The sequence below is a fragment of the Brienomyrus brachyistius genome, chromosome 2 (assembly GCF_023856365.1).
Source record: "Brienomyrus brachyistius isolate T26 chromosome 2, BBRACH_0.4, whole genome shotgun sequence".
Classification (NCBI taxonomy): Eukaryota; Metazoa; Chordata; class Actinopteri; order Osteoglossiformes; family Mormyridae; genus Brienomyrus; species Brienomyrus brachyistius.
This window is the reverse complement of record NC_064534.1, coordinates 25,032,382-25,057,978: the sequence shown is the minus strand read 5'-3', so window position 1 is coordinate 25,057,978 and position 25,597 is coordinate 25,032,382. Positions and strand designations below refer to the sequence as shown.

At 37.1% G+C, this 25,597-nt stretch overlaps 1 protein-coding gene across 13 annotated transcripts in view; it reads right to left on the bottom strand.

The window, feature by feature from the left end:
* Positions 1–24,839, bottom strand: part of mef2cb (myocyte enhancer factor 2cb) — a 58,054-nt gene extending 33,215 nt beyond the window's left edge. For 6 of the 13 annotated variants that reach the window (XM_049002492.1, XM_049002508.1, XM_049002507.1 and 3 more), the window contains exons 1-3: positions 24,640–24,838; positions 18,761–18,870; positions 3,103–3,275 (exon numbers count right to left, since the gene is read on the bottom strand). In XM_049002492.1, the coding sequence (XP_048858449.1) occupies positions 3,103–3,156 (54 nt within the window). In that variant the 5' untranslated portion in view covers positions 3,157–3,275; positions 18,761–18,870; positions 24,640–24,838. Of the gene's footprint in view, positions 1–3,102; positions 3,276–17,286; positions 17,639–18,760; positions 18,871–24,639 lie in introns of those variants that run through there. The other 7 variants (XM_049002514.1, XM_049002516.1, XM_049002509.1 and 4 more) reach the window with 6 other exon arrangements.
* Between the last annotated feature and the right edge of the window lie 758 nt (positions 24,840–25,597).

The window sequence follows — 25,597 nt, the reverse complement described above, 5'->3', positions numbered from 1 at the left end:
GGATGCACAGTATTATTCTAAGAAGGACCTGCACTATAGCCGCATAACAGATCCATTATGGGTTGTTGAAGGAGTCTGCAGATATCCACCTAGATCAACAAGACAGCCCCTCTGCCCTCGTCTGACACTGCCATGTGAACAAACAATGGAGTGAGTTTCAAAACATCATCCACAAGTTTGTCAGAAAGGTTGCCACATTAGGGTGTATCCTTGGAATGTCAACAGATAAACTGGTGTGCGCTTATGGGGACCTATATAGTGCCAGGAATCAACACAAAAATAAACTGGACCATCAGAAAACGTTTGGATGTCTAATGTGGTACTAGGTCAGCATCAGAAAATATGATGTATTTTCTGTACTACCATACAAGCTATCATTCAAATGTTTGTTGTTCAAATATTAGGTGTAATATGCCTTTGTACTGAAATTGATAAGTCAATGTTTTTTTTGCCCCAGTATGTAACTGTTTGCATTTGGCTACTGACAAAAAGCTGCATAAAAAGAAATACCATAAACATAGAATAGCCGTGAAATATAGCCTGTTAGAGTTAGTTACACATCTATAATATGAATTGGAAAAAGCATTAGTTATTGTTAATTAAAATAATCCAACTTAGACATTTACACTGAGTTGGTAAATTCAAAAATAGCAAATTTCTAAAAGATTTCAATAAATCAAAGAACTAATTCTTACTAATAATTTGTTTTCATTATAGGTTTTCTTCATTCCCTCTTTCATTTTTGCCTGGTGGCTCAAATCATAATCTTTGTGTCAGTATTTTCAAATAGTGATATTTGTATCTCAAGTCCAGTTTCATAAATTTACACAGAATGGAAAGCAAAGCTGAACATATTCACTGTTCAGGTTATGGGTACTCTATGCTTATCAGAATGTATACTATGTTACGATAGAAACACTTACATTTTTTTTAAGAGACTTCAAATGCTTACCAAAGATAAAGTCAATACTGATGACAAAATTCAACTCTATAGCCCCCTATACCAATCAAAATAAGTCACCCCACTCCCTCCCTGCCCCTTTTGCCATAACTCAACATTTATTATGTAGACTTAATATTTAGCTGTAATGTATTTACATTTAGCAGAAAATGTACTTATGGTATGCCAGTGTTGCCCATGTGTCCTAATTACGCAATATTACTAAACCTCTGGATTCTGCCTGCTGCTGTAGTTATAATTCATAGCATAAATGCATATTAAACACAGCTCAAAGCAGATCATTGCTGGACTGAGAATTGACAAAAGCAGTGACCAGTATTTTGTAAATAGATGTAAAGACATATGTTTGAGAAACGCAGCACTTTAAAAAATAAAAAGAAATCTAAAAAATATATTGGTGTTACATTTTTTTGTGATAAATATCTTAGAGAGATAAATAGTTGTTTTATCATATCTAAATTTCCCTCACATTTTAGTGTCACACTTTTTAGGTTTTCACAATGATTCATATATGTGCCACAATATCCTGCCCTATGATGGAAGCAAGATATGCTAAGGGTTATATTTTTTTTTGTTCTGCAACAAAATAAATAATTTCCAAACCCTACAGTATATAGCTTAAATGATTGTGTAAAGTGGTGCAATCCACCTCATCAACATCTGCTTTTCATTCATCAATCCAAACTACATTTTTTAAATTGTTCATCAGATAGAATGAAATAATTGTTTTCCTCCCACTCTGTGAACTGATGAGCTGAATTGCTATTTTGAGGAATTCATTCTTAATGACCTCATATTACTTTTTTTCTACTCGCAACACTTTAAGTAATATTTAAACATTTCATATATTAATATTCCCAAATATTTATTCACATTCAAGAATAAGTAATATATCATATAAAATATTTTTCAGCTTTTATGTCATTCTTGCGCAAGGAAATTTTTTAAATGATTTAGACAGTTATTTAATATTTGTACAAAGGAAGAATTCTCCAGGAGCAAAAAGCTAATTGTATTTAAGCTATTTTACCATTTATATATACATATATAAATAAATTATAAATATATAAACAATGCTCTTCTTAGATATTGTGAAAATAACATTCCTATCCAACATACAGTACTGTGCAAAAGTCTTAGGCAGTCCAAAGAAATGTTTAAAGCTGTTTATCTGGGTATCAAGCGTACTTTGGCTTAGAACAAAAAACACAATTTAACATTAGAACATGTGCAAATTAAGAGTAACGCAATAAAACCTAGTAGTAGTTTCTTCTGTTTTATAAAAAGTTACTGATATCTAGTTGAATGGCTAGATGAACACCGCTTCAGTTCCCAAACTTCTCCTCAGGCTCACCTCAGCCGTTCCATGATTTTGTTAAATTTCACCAACAGCTCAGTTGAATAATTAAATATATTGGTTTAAAAAGTCAGTGAGAGATTGACCAGCTGTATGAGGTGTGCTAGTGGCCAAGTCAAAAAATACATGGCTGCACTGGACGGTCGCTGCAAATACTAGGATGATTTTAGCAGAGGTTCTGAAATGGCGAAGCTGACACACTTTGACAGGCATAATATCATAGTTTTACACCAATACGAGGATAATCTAAACATCATTTTCTTTGCCTGCGTAAGACTTTTGCACAGTACTGTATATAAATGCAATAATGGTACACTCTGGTGTACAGCTTAGAAAATGAAAGCAAAGCAGAATCATTATCACAAAATGTATTTAAATTATTGTATTGTTTCTCGGTAATTGCATGCATTTCAGATGCAATGGAACTGACATCAGACACTTTTTTGGAAAACATTTCCGCATTACAAAAAAATGCAGCCTACTGTAGTTAACAAGAGTGGCATGACTTATACTTAAGGAATGCACCAACATCCAATTGCTTTTTATCACTTTTGTGTTGGTTGATTTGTTTGTGTTTTTCCACCTGCCCCCTCTTCACCAGAGTAATATTCCACTGCTGAGAGCCTGAGTTGTCTTGTGTGGCAAACAAGGCAGTGGGAACTGCTATGGCTTTGCGGCCTTCATGTTGGAATGGATTTCAACAGCAAATCCAATTTCCCGAAATTTCCAGCATCTATATCCATGGTTTCTGAAAACAAGAGCCCCGTTTCCCCCATTTTCTTACCTGTCTGTTGCGTTCATCCATAATCCGTGTAATCTGAATCTTTTTTCTCCCCATCTTTCCTTCTTTTCTTCTCTCCTCCTTTATTTGCCTCGTTCACTCTTTCCGGCTATCCTCAGAACACACTTTCTTTACTGTACTTGCTCAAGTCAATTCACAATTTCCAGCTTCCACGTCTAAAGAAAAGGGAGAGAAACACAGACAACCCGTCCAGTTAACTAAACATCCAGTGCCTCCAAACCAGCATCTTCGCTCAATAATGGAACAGCAGTGTAAATTGAAGTGTCAATATAATACAAATTAGTTTTGGATTTTTATGCGGAAACTTAAGAGAGACTGAGCTGTCATCGGTTTCCCTTGAAAGTAATTATTTAGCAAAGTTTGACACCATCATAAGAAACTCCATTGGCCTTATAGGAAGCAATGGTTATATGACCCTAACTCTGAGTACTAAGAGCTGCTTCTACAAATATTAAAAACTACAACAATGTTAACCTGTTATTAGGGAAAGAAAAAAGGTTAAATGAACACAGGAAAACATGTGAATGGAAATTCTGACGTTAATTACTGATGTGACAACGTTGGGCACATCTCGACTTTATATCTTGCACATTGAAATTCCAAAGACTTCTGACAAAAGCTACACCAAAAATGTAAAAGCACCTAGTCTTAAAAACAGCAAAAACATCATATATTTTTTATACTATATTATCATAAATTAACATTGGTCCAAAGAGAATTTTTGTTGCGTTTCCACTAGGAACAGCTACCCGGTAGCAACAGCAGGAACAGACACTGAAGAGACTTTTAGTCCACAGAAAAAATTTTAGGCAGAGAGGGAGAGAGAAAAAGGAGGGATAAAATCTCCTTTCTTTCTGAAGGTCAACCTGATACCACTGTCAGCTAATTCTGGTAAGCCTTGGTTCACTGGGAGGTCTGGGTGGTTGGGGAAGGAGGTGGTGAGAGTGGGAAGGACTTCACACATCTTCTGCATGAGAGAAGAGGGGGCTGGGAAGACGACTTTCAGAAAAGAGTAAGACAAGGATATGGCCTTCCCAGGGAAGGCGAGAGCATTGCTGCTGTCCCCTCCATCTGCTAATCAGGCATTTTATTCCTCCAGCAGATTCAGGAAGAAGAAGAAAAAAGCTTGCGATCTAATGAGGCACTGTACTGTGTATTGCTCTCAGATGTTAGACTGAATGAGGCATGATTCAGTATCACTTCACATCTTTGAGATTTATGTTTGTTTATGTATATTTCTCCCAGTTAGTATACTGCTGGTTGAAGGCACTTGGGTAAGTGTTCAGCTGGGCTTACTTTGAATTCTCGGATAGCCTCATGAAAAAATAATCCTCCTTTTAAAGCCATCAGTTTAACAATCACTTGCATATTATACGAGTATTATGCAGATTTATATATATATGTTTTTTTTTTTTTTAAATCAGGAACATGAATTTGTCATATGTTGAACCCGGTCTTATGTTTATGTAAATTAGCTAGACAGAAAATTAATGTGGCATGATTTTTTACATTTTTTTCCCCTAAAACTTTACTGGGCCATTACTCCTACTGTGTGGCTTCTCTCAGCACATCTGCAATACATTTACTAACAACATATGCGGAAGGCAATGCCTTCAATCCTCATAGGAAATGTGCTTATAGAGATTTAAAACATCATATCGCAGGCAGTAAATAAACTTTTCAGGTGAGCTAAATAATCAAATAAATTCTAATTTCCTTCAATAAAAAACAGTGTTAATATAGTTTCCAGACAATCTCTATATGAGTATATATTCCAGGCACTGTTTCAAGCTTGGATTCTGCTAAGTTACCCTTATTCTGCCACATGCTTATCTATTCATCTCAGTTCATGCATTTTACTTTTTTTTCCACAGAACAGCTCTTATGGGAATATTTTGAGCAAAGGAAGGAGGGTACAGCCAATAGGGCATGTAGGGGCTCATTGTACGTCTAATGTCATTACAGTCACGGGCTCTTAAGTCTAGCACTTGTTAACCCAGTCTGTCTAAATGAGATACTTACGGCAAGAAAACTTACAATTGTTCATTGTCTGCTCATAAGATGTGGAAAAATACTCCTGTAGCTTAATTACCTTTGTTATGTTATTTTTTACAGTGGTGAGAGGAATGCAATGGCTGCAATACACTTTAAAATTTCATATAAGAATTTGGCAAAAATAGTGATCATATTATGCTGTCCGGTACCGTGATACCAAAGCAGAAGCCTGATCCAGTGTCAACGGGCCCTGCACATTTAATCTTTGCTCCCCCCATCAGACAGAATAGCAGGAAACATGCACAGCGTGTTTGTGGAAGGAGGTGACATCAGCAGCTGCAAACAATAAAAGATGTAAAGGTGCTTCCTTCCCTGAAGTGTCCCAGAGTGGGCAAATTGGGACCCAGAACTGCTCTACTTCCTGCTCCAAGCTGAAACTGCTATCCGAATTGTCTTTTTGTGCTGAAGATCTGCAACCTAACCTCTTCAGATGCAAGTCCATCAGTAGTTACTGACCGGAGGTTGTAAAAACCAACAAAATAAGCTGCCTTCCCATTATCTTTTTCAATTACCTGTTAGCTGTACACAGATAATCATCGTGTTACACAAGTGCTCTGTTACAGTCACTGAAAACAAGAAAACAATTGCAAATATAAAAAACAACAACTTGACCGTTATATGTATAGGGAACTCTAGGCATCTGAAGCAGTAAATGCCCTTTATTAAAATTAAAGGCTTTATGGGCCGGTGTGTGAAATTATAGATGAAATGCATTTCTGTTTGGCTACATTCAGTGAATAGCTCTTTTAAGGTACTAGGCTACATTAAAGCATTAGGGGAAAAAACTGTTTTTATTTATGAATTACAGGGAACTGCTTCAGAGGTGAAACCACAGTTTCTTTTTCCTGCTCCAATGGTAAACTAGTTAAACAGGGTGGAAGAAGATGCTGGAAGCTGTGCGACTTTGAAAATGGAACCTGAAAAGCAGCACATGGCCGTCTACCAATTTTTAAAAATGTAATCATGCCATAAGCATGATGGACACATTTGATGGGAAGCATTTTAAAGTGTTTTTAATTTTGGTAAAAATAATGAAGCAAGACACAGCTGTGTTAGTGTCCATGTAACATTAGAACAGAATCCATATACACATATGACAATAGCTTATATTGCAGTAATGGATTATTTTAATTAAATTTAGATGACAGCTGTTTTTTTTAAGAGTGAAAGACCCGGAGGAGATGTTGCCACCTCTTGTTTGCGACTGGCAGCACCTGCGCCATTCATTGGTTGCTCTGACAACCACGTGAGAACAGCAGCCAAAGCGGTATCGTTCACAACCTTTTCGTTACCAACCACGGAACTTCCTGGAAACAAGAGGAGATGAAATATTGTGTCAGCCCCTCTGAAAGGATGCATGAGTGCAGCCGTCATGTAGCAAAGCATAAACATCTAAAACACTACCACAGATTCATACTGCGATCACCTTTTTCACTTGTTTTGTATAATTTGTGGTGGGATCAGGCAGATCTTCTGTATGGATTAATTTGTGGATCATGCTGAATCTTTCCCAACTGTTAGATAACTAAAGATCACTTTATTTATAAAAGAGGACGACAACTATCGCTGTTGGACGAAGGAGCACAGGTCCCATTAACAAGAAAACATAAATGTGGACGAATCATGTGCTGCGTTTCACCCGTCCAAGAAATTAACAATGTTTGTATAATGATTTAAAAAATGTGATGAATTGTAAGTGTGCTTCTTCATCAACAGAATGATTTAATATGTCAAAACACTTTCCAGCTGGGAGGACCAGACACCTGGAGTGTTAAGGTCTGCCGAGGATTGAGAAGAGAGGGGTGGGAGATTGCCGATGGCAGGGATGGGGGCAGCAGTGGTAGCGACGATGAAGCTCTGCTAATCAGCTGTGTTGCTCTTCTAGCTCTCCTGCAGCCGACGGGCATTTCTAACAGCCCTGTGGCTCCGCCCCCCACAGTCCTCCAGCAGACACATCTGCATGTGCAGGGTGAAAGCTGAGCCGCTATCTCACCTCACACAGCTCAGGTGTGACACGCTCACACAACCTTTCACGAGTCCTTGTATACCAAAGGCCTTAGGCGCTTCAAAGTACACCATCAGGCGTATTTAATTATTTTAATTTTTTTTAAAAGTTCTTTTAAACTTTGGGGTTCAGTCTGTAGCCAATAGAACTTACTAACAACAACAAAAATCTGACATATCTGCCCAGGAATGGTAATGCTGGATGTTACCTCTTCCTGGAAAAAAAATGTAGGCGGAGCCAAATGGGACCCAAACACTAAATGCATAGTTAGATGGTCCGCTGATTACTTCATCTCACTTTTCCAGCATCCTAATCAGCCTAATTAAAGCTTTGTTCATATATAAATCTCTGATGACAATTTGTCTCTCTATACCCTACAGCAGCCCTGCGAAGAAGAGAATTAAATTTGATCTACTGACAACAATTATTAAATGTTCCCAGCTGGCCCCAATTAGGCCTCGAGGCTTAGAGGACTCACAGATTCAAATGATCGCCAACTTACTTCCTTTCCTCTCCTCCCATTTTTTTTATTTGGCACCAATTTAATACTTGTCCATTTTTGATCTGATGTGATGTATTGAGTTTTTTTTTTAATTCCTGCATGTGCTAAGCATGTGGTGAAAAAAGAGGAAGTTGTGAGTTTTCAGATAGTTGGAAACTGTTTTATCTCCAGCAGCTTGTTAAAAGACATGATATTCTCTGATCATTCTTAGACTGCTTAGCCTTAAATTTGTTCAGTTAAATTTTCTGTACAACTCCTGTTAACAGAGGTGTGCCATTAAATTACATTTTTCAGCCCTCTGTCCTTATCCATTATTTCTACAACTGCCCCTCCCCCCACAAAAAACTTTCTCATTCAGCTGATTTTATAAGTAATTCATTGAAAAAAATATGCTGATTTTCAGTACAAAATGCTGTGAGAATTGAAATGAACAGGTTCTTCAAAGTACATGATAGTACTGAAAAATATCCCTATCCACACCATTCAACTTGTATCTCAGAACGTATTACCATAATACCCAAGTCACAAATAAGTTACTGTACAGCTAAAACTTCAAACATATGCACCTGTCAAACCTGAGCAACCAATGGGCCTAACTATTAGTGATGTCTACCTTCCAATATGAGACTATTTCACGCAGAACTAGAAGGTCGTGCGTTTCAACAAAAATGTCCTTCATGAATTTGACCTTCTTAAGGTTTCACTCCCTGTGCTCCATCAGGAAATTGAGTAACCCAGATCATGTACCGCAAAGAGAGAGAAATAAAATAAGTCTTAATTGTAGCAGTTCCCAGAAAAAGCAAGCAGTCTGAGCCATATAGCAGAATAACAATAGAGTGACAATGCTACACGCAAGCTTAAATTTGACTGAAGACTGATTACCTGTTCTGTTTTTTAGCCAATATTATTGTAATTGCACACGTATACATTTTTTCAAGCACTAGCCTCTGAAGATTTGATTAAATACAAGTCAACCAGTTTAATGAGACCAAACTGCTCAAGACTGTCTGGTTACCTATAGTTACATCTCAGTCTAGGAGACTGGAAAATGAAAGCCCTGCGAGAAGGCCAGTCTCTCATTACTCAGCAGCCTGGTGACGTGCGCAAGTTTGTAGTGGTTTGAGGAACCAGCAGGGTCTGGCATCACCACACACTCAACTACAGCATGATCACAGTCGAACCTCATCAAAGTAAGTGCTCATAATTTGTCACAGAAAGCAGCCAATTAACATATGTTGGGGGAGGGGGGTTGGGGAGTTGAGGTGGCTCCAAAAAAGATATGATTAAAGGGCTTATGCAGCTGTAGAAAATCAAAACTGCACACTTTTCAAAGGGACCTCAACTGGAGCTCGAGGAATCCAGTAATACTCCCTCCTACTTAACGCTTCAGAAAGAGAAGAGAAATAAATGGCAAAAATCACAAATTCTTATACTGCGTAGCAGAGGACTGGCAGAATACTTCAGCTGTTCAAACTGACCTTAACAAAATCATAAGGGCAGATAAAAAAATGTGTGTTTTGTCAAAACACTGCTTGCCAGTTGTTTATCTGTTTTATATGACTTGTTTTTTGTTTTACTGAATGGCAAGTTAACATTTTTTCCTCGTTCATTTAAATGGCGCTATAATACACACTGCATATTCAGTGCTGTGTATCACTTTAAGAATTTTTTTTTTTTAACAAAGTTCTACCGCTTGATTGTATAGGATTTCCATACTTTAAAGTCACAGGACATATCATTTGTAGATGGGCTCCTGTGATGAGATTTTTTTTTCCAGTCTTGTCACTTACAAATGCATTCACATTGCTTTGTTTTCTTTACAGCTGTATCAGACAGCTTGTAGTATATGATCATAATGTGACAGGGAGGTGTGGCTTCTTGTCACAATGCGCCAAGAGGCAGGCCAACATTTTGTTTTAACACTGTGAAGTAACACAAAAAAAGGGCTAATTTTGAAATCTCAAATAATAAATACAACTATGCAAGTCAGAATTTGCGCTGACGATCCATCTAGCATATGGACTTCAGTAGTGGTGTGCATGTATCATTATTATTTGCTTGTGGGCTTATCCATATGATCAGTATTTTTGGTTTGGGAGGCGAGCAGTCAGAGCAGGATGGGGGTGGGTGGGGGGCACTTTCACAAGCTTTCTTTGCTACAGACAGAACATTGAGGGTCTGCCTGCCTGGACTCCCAGGTCCCAGGGCTCCCCTTGCAGCTGCGCTGTTCACATAACCTCGGCTGCCCCCCCGGCTAATGACAACAAAACACGCCACTCCCGTTCCCGTGGCTTTTTCCATTCCCCTAGCGCTACTGTAACATTCAGGTGATCCCGTGCCGCCCCTGGAAAGCTGAATCTCCGCTGGGCGGACGCGGTCTGCTGGCCCCCCCCCCCCCAGCTCCCCCGTCCATGCCCGGTTTCAGTGGTGCGCACCCACCCCGCTGAGCATTATCCCAAACAAACATCTCATTACATGTGTAATTGACCGAGGAGGCTAGCAAGCATCGGAAGCTAATCCCTGTTATCATTTCCAGCATTTCTCCTCTGATTAGCGAAAGAGCCAGAGAACATGATAAGGGCAGACTGTAGACGGTCAAATAAAGAGTGAGGAGAAAACACCGTGAACGCTTCCTATAGTCTGGAGTGTGTTTTTTAAAACAATCTTCCTTTTGCCCTTGATGGATTACAAATGGCCTGCTAATAAAATAATGACAACTGCACATTAATAGCATGCACTTATTTGAATTCAAAATGTACGAACGTATATGAAATGAATTTTAATGTGAAGTTATCGTCCTAAAGGTAGCCAATGCTTTTTCTGTGAGGGCAAAGTTAATACATTACGGATCCTCTGTTAGTTTGACCACAGTGGAGAGTTTTGTTTATTTCTTATAAAACTGGATAATTCCCGGAAATGCATGTTTTGTGAAAGCCAAAATATTTGTGTGAAATTTGTGACTCAGATGTTTTATTACAGTACTCCTGCCTAAAAGCAACATTAACAAGCTCGCAGTAACATGGCTACGAATATTTTTACCGACAGGTTACAATAGGGGCTCCGGTCTAAACTGTAGTCTTAATAAAAGGCATCAGCCAGATGTAAGTGGAAAAAAAGGAGCCGAGAGGTGAAAATGGAAAAAGGAAACGAAATGGGCCAAAATGGCAGGCATTCACAAATCGCCATATGTTACATTGTTACATTTGTAATTTCTTATGGAATGAAAAATAACCTTTAATAAAAATAACTTAATCAAATTGGAGAATGAAATCTCCACTATCTATACATCAAAAACTGTGATGTGTGTATGTGTATGTGTGTGTGTGGATCATGTTTATATTACATTGTGTGGACCAAATGTCCCCCACAATATAATAAAAATATGTTATTTTGACGTTGTGGGGACCATTTTTCAGGTCCCCACAAAGATCTGCGAACACAATAAAGAAAGTAAAAATGGCAAACGTCTCATATTTTGTTTGGTTACTTATGGTTAAACAGTGCTTAAGGTCGTCATGTTGGAATTAGAGTTTTCCCCCGATAGAGATGAATGGAGAGTCCCCACAAAGATAAAATTACAAACCTGTGTGTGTGTGTGTGTGTGAGTATGTGTATGATCCTGGTACATGTAAATCAGGAGTGTAAATAGAGATGAATGGATAGGGGCACTGAGTCTTTACTGGGGAGGGGGGGCTGACTTAAACCAATAAACCACATTTAGTTTTGGGGGTTAAAAAACATTTTAGGGGATCTAAAGCCCGCCTAAAATAGGCCTGGTCATACACATACATGGACTAATACACCTAATGAAAATTTTGCATCTGAATTATTTAATTCAATACTAAAATGACGGGAGCAGTTTGCCTCTTAATGTCAAACAGCCATCACTGAACTCTGCATGTTTTAAGGCTTCTGTCATCGCTGGAATCGCACACCAGATCATTGGCTGATGAGTCGGACAAGATTATTTGTTTTGTTACCAAGTTTTCCGGCCGTGTCAGGTAAAAGCATCCGTGCGCGCACTCCTTCAGCCACGACCGCGCACAGTCTAGCAAGCCTTCAAGTGCAACGTGGATCTGAAGTTTCAAATATAGCACAGCTGCCATTAATTATACATGCAACACGGTGCTGCAAATTTCCCCTCTTTTTCCTCTCTCTCCCTGTTCCAGACAGTGCATCTGTAAAATATGAGAAAATTAATGACATCATTGACTGTCCTTTGGAGGAACTAGTGTAGGAAAAGTCATACATCAAAGAAAACAACGTACTCTGCAGAAAAACTCTAAATGGGAAAAAAATCTTTAATAATCCATTTGCTCTTAGTGTCTGTCTATCCGTTATACTGTAATAGCTAAGGGACAAATGTTAGAGGGCTCAGAGAGCAAAGGAAAATCAACATTCATGCATCTTGCAAATAATATAAGATCCTAGCGTTTTTATTGTTCTCCAAATGGTTTTCAAATGGCGCTACCGCTTTTACACAGCCACCTTTTCTCACTTTGGGCCACAAAAATGACTTGTTAAAACTGAATTGCAGCGATTGAGAAAATTAAACAGCAATAACAAAAAACATAAATACATCTCTTCCTCACATAAGCAAGATAGCAGTATGTACTGTTCCTGACCACAGAAGCTGATTGGCAGTTCCCTGCTTTAATTTAGCTTGTCGCCAATAACTAACAGAGGCACCTTGAGTAAAACCACAACATAATCACAAATAGCTTTCAGTGAGCATCACTTTTCAAGTCCCTTTTTAAGTTCACTTAAAAATTAATTATTGCTTCTCTATAAATCTAAGAATTCCTTGTTAACATAAAGTACATTTAAGATTAACTGATTATCATTATCGATTGCAATATAACATAGCTTATTTTATAACTTTTTAAATAAAAGAATTTCAATGAGCTGAAATTTACTTCCCTTGCAAAATAAAAGCAGGCCCCGTCAGTTATTATCTGCAATCGTTTTACTTCTTGGCAAACTCAAACACACAAATGCAATCCAGGCTAACAAACATTCAGTCAAAGATGAAACCTAAAGGTAGATGTAAAGAAGTACTTTTTTTTCTAAAGATCATCCTTCACTGCAGCAGGAAAACACAGCCAGCCCTGAGAGCGCACTCTCAATCAGTCTGACACAAGTGCATCCAGTGACCACAGTGGCATCTTCTAACATATTCTCTTAATAAACAAAACCCTGGTGGTAACAGTAGAGCAGATTGCATACATCTGTTGAGAATGGGACAGATGACAGAGGGAAAAAAAATGCATTTGTGTACCTTGGCAAGACGCAGGATTTTTGTTACGTTGCACAGGCATATGGTAGCAAGAGAATTTTTTTGTTTGTTTATTAACCTTATTCACAACAGTACTGGCTAGATCTCACAGAGCACTTCTGCACAGGCTGACTGGACACTTCAATGGCATGGCTTACGCAGGACACAAGATAGCCAAACTGTCCCCTACTACAACGTTATTTCCGTTTCTGGTGTATAATACTCTCAAAGAGTAACTTTATGACTATTAGCAAATCGATGTTATTAATTACGTGATTTTGTGATAGTCTGGATGAATCTGAAACATGTGAGACCCCTCTCTTCTGTGAACACACTAAGTTGTCACATGAGTGTTATGTGTGGCACAAGCAGTAAAGGCTGGCTGTGTGCTTGCAGCCCTAACAGACAGAGAAAGACCCGGAATGCCGCTTCATTGACAAAGACAAATTACATTCGCTGGGAAATGTTTCAGTTTTGGTCCATATCAAACTCTACAATAGGACAAAGGAGCCTGCAACTCCCCACCATAAATGCTTTCTATATAAAAGCACTGTGGATTTACATAGTTCAAAATTTGAAATCTTTTAAATCACTGCAGGATTTCTTTTAAAAGAAATCGTATGTTCTGAAGTGCTATAATAATTAACAGTTCTGGACCTGGTTTATACAAACACTGAAAAAACCATGGCATTAAACTGAAAATAAAACTAAAAATAAAATCTAAATCCAAATTAATCACCTTGTAATGGACTCGACTACCTCAACTAACTATGCGTGTTTATTTATCCTCTACCTTAGCCTGCCTCTATTCCCTGCTCCATCCATATTTCAAATAATCCAGTGAGGAAATCCTAAATTCTCATCCAGATGTTGAACTTTTTAATGTCTATTGGCTAGACCACAGCTGATGACATAAACCAACTGTGACTGGCCAAGAGGTCTCCCCTGCAAGACCACCCAGCACCAGGAGCTGCTCCTGTAGCTCAGGCCTGACAGATGACTGGCCCACCTTTACAGACCATGTGTATAGAACTGCTTCTCACACTCTGCGATTCAACATGCCCCAGCCCGACGCAAGGAAGGAGTGCGGTCCCTCTCTCTCTCAATCCCTGAACTCTGCAAGTACAGCCCTGCTCTGTCTGACCAATTTTCCAAGATGCATGACACTAGCTCTTTTAACCAGACTCGCCAGACAGCCATATCGTTCAAGACTTTATACCGTTCTCCCTTTCCAAGAAAGATATTTTGCTCACACGAAGAAATACAATATGACACTGCTATGCAGAAAATATTACGTAGGCATATTCTGAAATGTACTTTACAATTACAATTAAACATCAAAGGCAGATATTCCACTGTGGTTTTTAAATACACTCATGAATAAAGTCTTCACAGTAGCCTTCGATTTTTTTTTTCTTGGAATAAGAAGTATTCTCATATTAATTTTTACATTTCTGAAGCAGGTTGTATTTTTATTCAATTTTCTTCACATCAATATATGATTTACCATTTATGCATCCTCTAAGCATTTATTCTTCTCTACTTTAGAGTACTTTCAAATAAGATACTAGAATACAGCATGACCTTCTGAACTGACCACAAAATATTTACACTTCCTTGTACTTTACATGAAAATTTGTAAGCCTTTATTTAATAAATTCACATTTCACCAAAAGAAAGTATTAAACAAAAAAGTTGCTATAATATAACCGGTGTTTCATTACGTGAAAAAATAGCTGATATAATTCTGCCAAAATCTGCAGTTGTAATGGAGTCACCTGCCTCCAAGGCTGGTTTAACGGAAGGAGAGATTTGCAGAAAAACAGAACAGAAGAAGGACACCAGCTAAACCACGGTATATTTAAATCACATGAAATCATAAAGTACCCTATTTGCAGGAAGCCTAATAAAATACTTCCACATTGAAAAAGAAACATAAATGTAGCATTGCATTTAGAGTTTCTATGAGTAGAACTGTATAAATGCTGTAAAGCAACGATACAAAATCTTAAACTGACAATTAAAACAGTTACATTATTAATAAACAGTACAGACATAATTGTGTCAATCAAACAATTCTGAAAACATGTAACAAATTTCCAGCACAATCCTGCCTACGTTAGACAGCAGAACTTCATCTTACAGACCAAAGGTGCTACTTTGGGCCAGTGTACTGCTGGCAAGGTACGCATAGCGATAGAACACCCCCATCCTCGCTTCGGCCCAGAGCATGCCAATGCCATGTCTCAACAATCGGCTCAAGGTTCCAGCCAATCAGAGTGACACACGAACCACCTAATCCTTCTTGGCAAGCCACGTAAGACCATGTTGTCATTGTTAGTTTTGTGAATCGACAGCGAAATCCAGAGTGAATTCCCACGGACGACAGGTCCCGGAAAACATGAAATTAAGCAGCACGTTACACTTGGTGTGACTCTGAGATTAGGCTGTTTGGCTGAGGTCCCCTGTGTAATCGTCGGTCCACACGCGGCATGTTCACCTCACATTTAAGGAGATTAAGCAAGAGCAAATCCTGCCACAGCAACAGGCATTCAGCACATGGGGAAAATGTAATAATAATTGACTATATTTCTCGTTCAAAGGAAGTTCTGCCCTTTGGCAAATGTTTATTTAAAAATTCAACTCGGCATATGTCAAGATGAATCAAACACAACAAAGAATTTACAGTTTCGCTTCCAGATGGAGGATAATTCAACCTATAACAAGCTTTATAAATAATGGGGTATAGCCGTAAAAAGAGATATACTTTTTCTGCCTTTAGGAACCAGTGGAATTGTTCCTTCAGTTTATTTTTATGACAATCATATATTAAATGGGTTGTATAAGTCATCTAGAAAAGCTCAGTACAAAGCCAACGATTGTGTAGTATGGAATTTACATTGTGATAAAATGCAATAAATTACTTTATTTATCAAATGTTTACAGGTGTATACTTTTTCACACCTATTCCATAACACAGTAAGCAGGTAAAAATAAAGCAAACAAAGTGATAAGATTCATGTTTCCAGAAGAGACATTTTAACACAATAGAAATTATTAGAATTTGAGATTAAGGGGTAAAACTAGAATAGAAGTGCTAATGACTGTAAGTTATTGAAAAAAAAGTTTTACATTTTACATATATTTATTATGGAGCAGTAAGGCGATATTTGTCCAATGACTGCAGCAACATTTTATGTCAGATTTAAACCTGATACATTGCAAAGAGGTGATTCCTTAAATTCAACTTCACACAATGAATGAAACTTCCAGCTATTTTTTTACATAGATATGAAATATATGTTACACTGGAATCCTGACCATATGTCCACCATAAGGTTCAAATTTGTGTTAAGTAGTGGCAATAACTGTACACTTTACTTCGGTTAAGTTCCAAAATCGGTGTATTTACAAGCAAGTCAGTTTAATATCGTCAAAACAGTCTATTTGTACACTATTATTTTTTTCCCCCCTTCTACCCGCACCTCGTACGCATGTAAGTTGTGTAAAGTTTCTCAGAGCTATGTCCTAAGCAATAAAAATAATGGGGGGTGGGGGGAATTAAATAATAAATAAGTAAATAGATAATAACGCCACGCCGCCAGATCTATACTGCCGGGTAACATGTGGTCGGCCCTGAACTGAAAGAAACTTTAAAGCTGTGTCTTTAAAAACTGCATATTCATGTCTAATGTCCGAAAACATTCACCAATACTAGTTGTAAAAAACAAAGTATTATGAAAATAATAGAATTTCTTTTAAGTGCTGCTATTCTTAAAATACGTAAATAGGTAAATAAAAACGTAAATTACTTCATCCACAATATTGCGGCTTACACATCTACATAATAAATATTAGGCATATTGACATAAGGCAAAATGAAAAGACCATCCCATAGCACTGCTATTTTTAACAATAGCCAACTGTGTAGACATTACAACAGAGGCAAATATATTAACAGATCAACAGCATTTGAACTGCTGAAATTAATCTGGTCATTTAGGCTAGTATTATTTTTATTGATTGGTAGTTGGATAATTCAGAAAGCAAACATCTATTCATCCGATGTAGTTATGAAATAACCCTCTCCTGTTACATAGTTCTTTTCATAGTTACCCTTAGTATTACATTAGTGCCGGGGCTTTGTTCTCAGAACAGTTAATACATTTTTTTTTCTTCAGGAAACATGTTTCATCACCGAACCCAGAGTTATCCACAAAGCAACCGAGTTTGTCCTTAACTCCAGCCAAAGCTTGGCATTACATTCAGTACGCGACACAATAATACACCTGGAAATGGCCATGTATTGATTGCAGTAGTAACACTTACTTTATTATGCATGTGTTCTGTCCGTTAAAAGTCATCTACTTCAGCCGATTTGTTTTTTCTTGACTGGTGAAAGGCGACTGCGCTGGAGGACTTCGCGAAAAGTCACTTAAAATCCAGGAGGACAAACGCGAAACGCCGCGTACAACGTAGGAGCGCAAACTCACAATGGCAACGAAACTAGACAGTCTTCTGTCTGACACGAAACCAAGTACAGTGTCTTTTAAGCAGATAGATGCGCCTGCTTTAGTCTTCTCGGGTGTTTGGGGGATAAAGGCAGGAAGGACTGAACTGAAAGTGACTGGTGATGATGTTGTTGAGGTCTGCTCCTGTTCTCTCCCACAATCCCAGCCGTGTCTCTCCCTCACCCTCTTCCAGTACGGATAGAAATAATCATTTTTGAAAGGGGCGGGCTCAGATCTCTCAAGTATTTTAATGAAAGAAGCATTGCACTAATGCGTTTTTATCTCAAATCTCATTCTGGTACAGCGGGTACGCAATTCAAACTAGCGATGTACTCCATGTACGAAAAAAAGAACTAGGCATAGATATTTTCTCAATAAAACAGTCTTTCAGCCAACGTAAACCATGCTATTCTATTGTTAACTTGCAATATATTTATTTTTCTTTTTTTTAACAAGGGAGGCTTTGCTTCTGAATCCTGTTTATTTCTTGATTTTATTTTACGATTGGCCTAGTTATAAACCCAGTTAAAATGTAAAGAAGTAAATAAGAAGTGCAGTGCATATATGCATGGAAGTGTGTTATATGTTTATATATGTATATGCATACATATTTGCGGATGTATATATGAATAAAGGATATGGACAATATATAACTGGTCATTTTGTAGGGAAGCATCAAATGAGTGCATGAGCTTATTCATTAATTCATTAATCCAAATAGCATCCGTACAATAATACGTTATATGGGTACACTGTTTTTTGTGTCACTATAGTCCTAACCAGTGGTAATTTCAGGTTCTAAATGCTTGAGGATGTGACAGTTGTCACTGTTATTCCCCATGCCTACTTAGGATTTATGTGACAACTTACCTGAATCTGGCATTGATTAGAAGCAGAAAGTAATGCATTAAACAGAATAACATCCCCCAAATAATCCTACTTTTTGACACTATTCAAGAAATCAGTACAGTTGACATAAATTCAGCTTTGTAACATGCAACAATGAAAAGTATTGTTTGAATTAAAGCTATTATTGTCTTCATTCAGATAAACTATTTCAGTAAAAGTTATACAAATCCAATCATAAGAACTATTATTATTATTATTATTGTTGTTGTTGTTGTTATTATTATTATTATTACTACTACATCACAATATATGAATGTCACATTTCATATAACATATGGTTTTTAAAAGAGGGTTGTGTGATTTTTTTTAAACTTGATAGCTGTCTTTTTATATTCAAAATGTAAATATACAGTGTAAGACAGCTGCAGCCGTGTTCTACCTACCACCTTCACATTTCTCTCAGTTCAACTTCAGAGCCTTCTGTCAAGTGTGTAGTCTTGACGCTTTATCACTAGTCTTCACAGATCCCAGTGCTTCCTTGTTTGATTGGCACCTAAGTAAAAAAAAGATGGCAGCTATTTAGTTGGTATGTGTAGTCTTGGAATTTCTATATATGTATGGATGCACGACCACATATACAAGTTGGGGCAGTCTGTGGCACAATTTGGGTACGGCCTCTGCGGCTGTGATTGGAAGGTCGCTGGATCACATCCCATGCTTGGCAGAATTGTCACATTGTTGCTGGGCCCTTGAGCAAGATGCTTAACCATCTAGGGGCTCTAGGGGCATCAGATAAATGGCTTGGACCCCAAGCCTCTCTCTCACCTATATGTGTCTGCATGTCTCAAAGGAGAGCAAGATGGGAAATGTGAACATACGCATTCCAGTATAGCTGTACTCATACTCGTTCAGTATGTCAGTATTCTCTTTCTACAATCCTTTATCACAGTTTATGTCTTCATCAGAGAAATGCCGCAGATTTCATGCCAGTAAGTGATGGGAGAATAATGATAGATAATGAACAACTGTATAATAAGCATGGCAGAACTAGTGCGGAGTCACCGTGGCAACACTTTGTGCTTAACTTGAACACTGCATATGATAATGTGACCCAAACATTATCACATGCACCTCAACTGAATAGGTATACCTAATTGGGAATAGGATCCCAATAGCAGAACAAAAAAATAATACAGGTTTTGTTCGTGAGGAAATATTAGCATAAAATATACCGTCTAATTGAGCTAATTGAGCTAGTTGAGCGCAAAAAAATAGCTGTATGAAAAAACCAGCCCGTTTTTAAAAATGACAAATTTTCTGGTTAGACCTAAACAATGGATATGTTTAATAAAGCATCCACTGTGCAAATTTGTTGAAGGCTTCATGGATGTGGTTTGTTGTGTGGTTTTTCAGAAGGAGTCAGTCTGAGGAACATATGTTTCGTCTAGTGGACGTATTCAGTTTGTGACTAAGCCAGTACTTGGAACTGGCATCCTGACCTGTTGTCTCATGTCTCATATTCTGTGCTTCCTGGGTTTACAGTGACACTGTATGAGAGATGGATGGATAGATGGATGGACATATACTTTCTCTTTTGTATTCTTGTAATAGCATTACTGCATAGCATCCAGCTCCTTTCCTTGTAATAAAAGCCCTACATGTAATTACATGTCCAGGTTCAAATGCATGCCATTTATTATCACCGAGTTTAACTCTATGCTAGACTGCATAGCCTTTGATGACATTCGATGTTCACGTATTCAGAAATTTTGGAGAAAAAAAACCTTTCTCCAAATTCTCAATTTTTTAAGTAAAGAAGTTTAACATGGAAAACATGATAACAAAATTACTGCAAATAGACCATTTCCCATAGCCCTCTTCATCCTCGCTCGTACCCAACCCCCACTCTAAGCTGCCTCTCACAAACAAGAGGCAAACAAGCTTTCCCTGGGGAGCACTTTCCGGTTAAATTTCCTCTGACACTGCCAAGTATGCATTGTAGATCTTAGAAATTAAATCTCTGGCATGTATAGTTTACTAAGCTTCTTTCTAATAACTTTATTAAGGAAATTAAAGGCTATTAAAATCTTGGTACAGTTTTCCAGGATAGTTTCTTATGGATAGTACAGGCTGTATATAAATATCTTTAATGTTTATGAACTCAAAAGAATAACAATACAAATATAACAGCTGCTGCACCTGACAAAACATTGTATCTTTTTTAACTGTTTCTTATCAGATTGTTAATGGGGGAAAAAAATGAGTCAATTGCCTCTCCTTGACAATAATTCAAGTATAAATTAAATATGAGCAGTAGGACTTGGAATGTACTTTAAAATCTGGTTGCCACTGCTGATAATGCCGCAAATATATTCAGTCTTTTAAAAAAAATCTAACACCAAAGAAAAGTGAGATTTATCTCTTATTACATAATGAATCCAGGTAGGTATTGTTTGTCCTTGAATTGTTACTTGACACGACTGCACAGAAGCAGAAATAATACAGACTTAAGAAGTGTATCGGCTGGCATTTCTTCAGATATAATCATGCTTATCTATGTGCACGTGCGTGCTTGTGCCTGAAAGAGTTTGAGTGCACATGTCTATATCCATTCATGATTTATTAAATGAAATGAGTGAAGTTAATAGATTTTTTTGAATACCCCTGTATAACATATACATGTACAATTATTGTCACATCGGAAAGGGTCACTTTTCTTTCACCTCTGAATGAAAAGCTTATCTATTTCATTGAAAAATCTCCCATTGGCACATTAAAATCAACAATTTAATATGTGTACATAATTTCATAACATTCCTAATTCCACATATCAACAAGTAATGGACAAAGTCTCTTTTGCGGGATAACTATAGAATCATGAGCATAGTATATTTTTAGAAAATAGAAGGTAATTATTCTGTATAATGACATGATACTGCTTTGTTTTCAGCATTTTGACCTTATTTTGCACCAAGCGCTCAGCCTAGAACTAAGCAACTAAGCACTAGATCTTTGTACTGATATCATGTATGTCTTCTGATTGGAAGAATGTGAGTTGCTTTCAATTAAAGATTGTGTAAATATACATGCTTCAACAACAACAACAACAACAATAATAATAATAATAATAATAATAATAATAATAAGGAGAAGAAGAAGAAGAAGAAGAAGAAGAGGAAGAAGAATCAGAAATTAAACATTAACGCAGTTGTACTTTTTTTTTTTTTAAATAACAACAATTGCAATTCACTCTTTCTCCATCTGGGGTGCTATTTTTCAGTGGTTCATGTTTTTGAAATATGGTTACGCAAGTATTTGAAGTAAGGCTGACCAGTTAATCTCAAGCTCACAAATATGTTTTGTAAATACTAACAACTATGTATAGAATTAAATAATGTACAGGTAAGCTATTTGTGTTTGGACAAAGTGAGATGTCCTGCTGATAATCATTTTATTTTTCATGTTCCATAGACAATTTCATAGTAACTTGTGAACTGTTTTACAAACTTGATTTATTTGCTTCATTTAAAATAGATGAATAGTATTACAGTATGAGTAAATACTACTATGTATGCAAGGAGCTCAAGCTCAAATGTGTCAAATGGCATGTTTTGAAGTCTTATACAGGGGGTGTATGCTTTAATCACAATAAAATTATGTACGTGCTCTGCCACACCATATAAAACCAGCACTAAAACGCATTAAGGGAAATTCCACAATCCCGAGGTGAGACACACACATGCACCCACTCATACACATACAGTGTACGTATTATATTATTGTTCTTTGTTCTATAACTAAAAACACTTGTTCTTTTTAGGCTTATCCAACCTTTATTATATTTATGAAAAAAAAATAATTTCCTTTGTTCGTTCAGTGGGAATGTTTGATCGATGTCTCCCTGGTACTATATATCAAGAACAAATACCTTTAGTTGAGCCCAAAATGTAATTTAATAGAAGGTAGTGAGATTTTGTGTCTAGGACAATGAAAGGGCTTGCAGCTGAAAAAAGTAGGTAGAGAGGATTTCTGTAGTGGTTGAGCCCAGCCAGCCTTGGCATAGTTGTGAAGTGGGTAGAAAGCAAATTGTCCCAAATCCATAATTACAACGAAGAGTTCAGCGTGCTGGTAGCCCCCCCCCCCCCGATGACCCCAGCAGAGATCTTCCTTAGGGTGACACTACACTTAACCTTAAGACCTTGCTAACCTGGAGGTTTGGGTCAGAAATTGTTACAGAGGAACTGCTAGGAAGTGCTGTCATGAAAACACAGACAGACAGATATCAAACAACATGCTGGCCTCTTCAGTGATGGAATTCCTTTTTCATAATGCATCATAAATGCTATAAATCGCTTGAGGTTGCATATCCCGTACGCCCTCGCGTAAAATAATAAAAGCATACTTTTTAAATATCAATTCAGTTTTGACTACTCAATGAGGGTCACATAAAGAAAAAAATCTCAAAATGTAAAAAAGTATAATACTGTAAACATAAAACAGGAATAATAACCCAGCTTTTGGGGGCATTTACATGTTTATGCAAGCAATATATTTTGGTGTTTTGCAAGCATGCAAACTGAAAAGGATTTTATTGTAATTGTGATGCCCATGCTAAAATTGGTCAGCCATTACCAAAAGTTGACCGTTATTTACAAACAATAAATAAACAAACAGCGAACTATAGACTCCAATAAACTTGGGAACCAAACCCAAGCAGTACAGGGAGGGGATGCAGGACAGACACAATTACATAGCACAGGTAATTTTGAGTTAATGTTAATGCAACATCTTTGGACTGTTGGAAGATGTATTGGAAGAGAATGCAGAGGAAGGCCGTGCAGCACTGTAAAACAACAGGGGCGGGCTTTCAACCCTCGGCATGGAAGAGGCAACACTGCTACCGACTGAACAACCCCTTTGCTTTAAAAGGCGACGTCAGTGGTGCAGGATGGCATGATTCCCGGAACGGATTGGTGATAAATAAACTCGAAACCTTGATACTAATGGCTAAACCAACTGTAGAGCTGGCGCACAACAAATATAGTTTTGAACTGAACAAGGAATATTCATAAAACAAAATGTTCTTGTTACATCTCGCTATAAAAGTGTATATATAAATAAAATGATAAAATTCTAAAAATTTATTGCATGCGTAATGTTTGTACCTAATAGGAATAGTCTTCTAGATTTTTGTTATTAAATGTCAAAAGTAAAAAGATTTATATATATGCACTATATATATACTATACGTACCATATGTATGTACTACTTATAGCTAATTATATATATATGTATATATGTTATATATATGTGTGTATATATATTTACACACACACACACACACACACAAACACTCACAAGATACATATGGTTCATATAGTATATATAGTGTGCATGTACGTGTATACACTATATATATAGCATAGTGTGTATCTATGTATGTGTGTGTATATATATATATATATGTATGTATATGCAAAAGGTAAAAAGGGACAGCAAGGATATGTATATGTGTACATTACAAATTCATAAATTTCCCAAAATGTATTATGTAAGTAAATGAAAAGTATTCGATCAGTAGCTTCATCAATTTTTCCTGTGTCTTTATTACCAGTATCACTACTGGTAATATACATTTTTTTAATCAGGAATATAGTCCTAATATGACAAAAAAGAATGGTTAGTAGTTTGATCTTGGAGAATTAAAAAAGATCTGAAAAACATACTGAAACTATAAAGCATGAAATAAAAAAAAAAAAAAACACTTTTCGTACAGAAGGTTTTAATGCTATTCCATGATTTTTTGTCATGACCTTTAAGACTCTGCATGCAATTTCGAAAATTATTTTTTTGAAAGTCACATGAAATTATTTCAAATAGAACCTAAAATTAAACAAAATTCTTATGACATTTCTCATGAAGGTGTTCTCAGGAGATATTCGTTTTATATCAGTCTCCCTTCCTCTTAGCTGACATAGAACTGCCCTGTCTTTATAGTATATTATGTGGATTTCATGATTTTAGTGAAGATTATAAGAAAGTCCCCAATGAAACCATTTCTGTATTGTTTTTACTTCTTAGCATCATGCCGCATTTGCCTTAAGTTTGTTTCAGACAGCCACATAACACCCAGAGTTGTCAGGATTAAGAAATCTCAGTTGGAAAATACTCTAAATCGATGATGAGAAATATAAGACACATATGGGTTTGTCAACTCTAGTGAAAGGGAAGCAGAGAGCATGCTCCAAGCGCTAACCCAGTCCAGATTCACACAAGTATGCTTTCAAGAAGAAGAGGAAGAGAATAAACCCAAAAAGCTTACCAGTGCCGTTACTTGCTTCCCCAGGAAGCTACACCCTCCAGCACCTGCTGTGGGCCAGGTTAATCAAACATTCACAGGGGAAAAAAATAAAATTAAGTAAAAAAAAAATGCCCAGCATAAATAAAGCCAGACCAGCTGGCTTTGAGTAGAAAACCCGATTTGGGTTGTGTTTTGCCCCGTTCGTTCTCTACACTGAACACTGCGACCCCCCCTCCCCCCCCCCCCCACTTACTTCTGGCCACTGATATTTCTGATCCAGCAGCACAAGTGTCTGGCAAAGCCATTCGCAGCTGGTACTGTCACTCTTTGGTATATTTAGTCCTGAAAGGTATCAGTAACAGCCCAGCGTTTGTCAGTGTTGTCATATGATTGCCCCTAAAAGCATGCTGCTAGCCATCTTGGAACAAAAAAATGCACATCGACTGATGGCCATATTGAAAATTGAGTGTTTCTCCAGGATGGTGGAGGGACACCTCATCCTTGTGAGCAAGAAAAATGCTCAAAGCCAGAGATATTTTTTTTATTCATTTGTTAAAGGATACCACAAATGAAACCACAAAATAATATGGAAAAAAAATCCCAATTTTGATGAAGCTGATGCTTGTCCCAGAATTACTGGCTTTTAAAAAAATAACACTTCCAGTTGATTTGCATTTGGAAGGCAATTAAGGAACATGGATATTCAGTGCTTTACATAATTCTGTCAAGATTTTCATGGATACTTTTTCACCATGTCTAACAATTGTACTTCCACAGAAAGAAAGCTTAAATTCACGGAATATTTTAGCAATAAAATCCTATTCTACAAAACAGTGCGTATTTTGTAATTATGTTGATATCTGCAAATAGTAATATATTGGGCTTCAAAATATAATTTCATGTCTTGTTTAATGTACTTTGATATATTCCTGTGTTTTCCTTGCTTGCAATCAACATCCAACATGAATCTGGCTGGAGC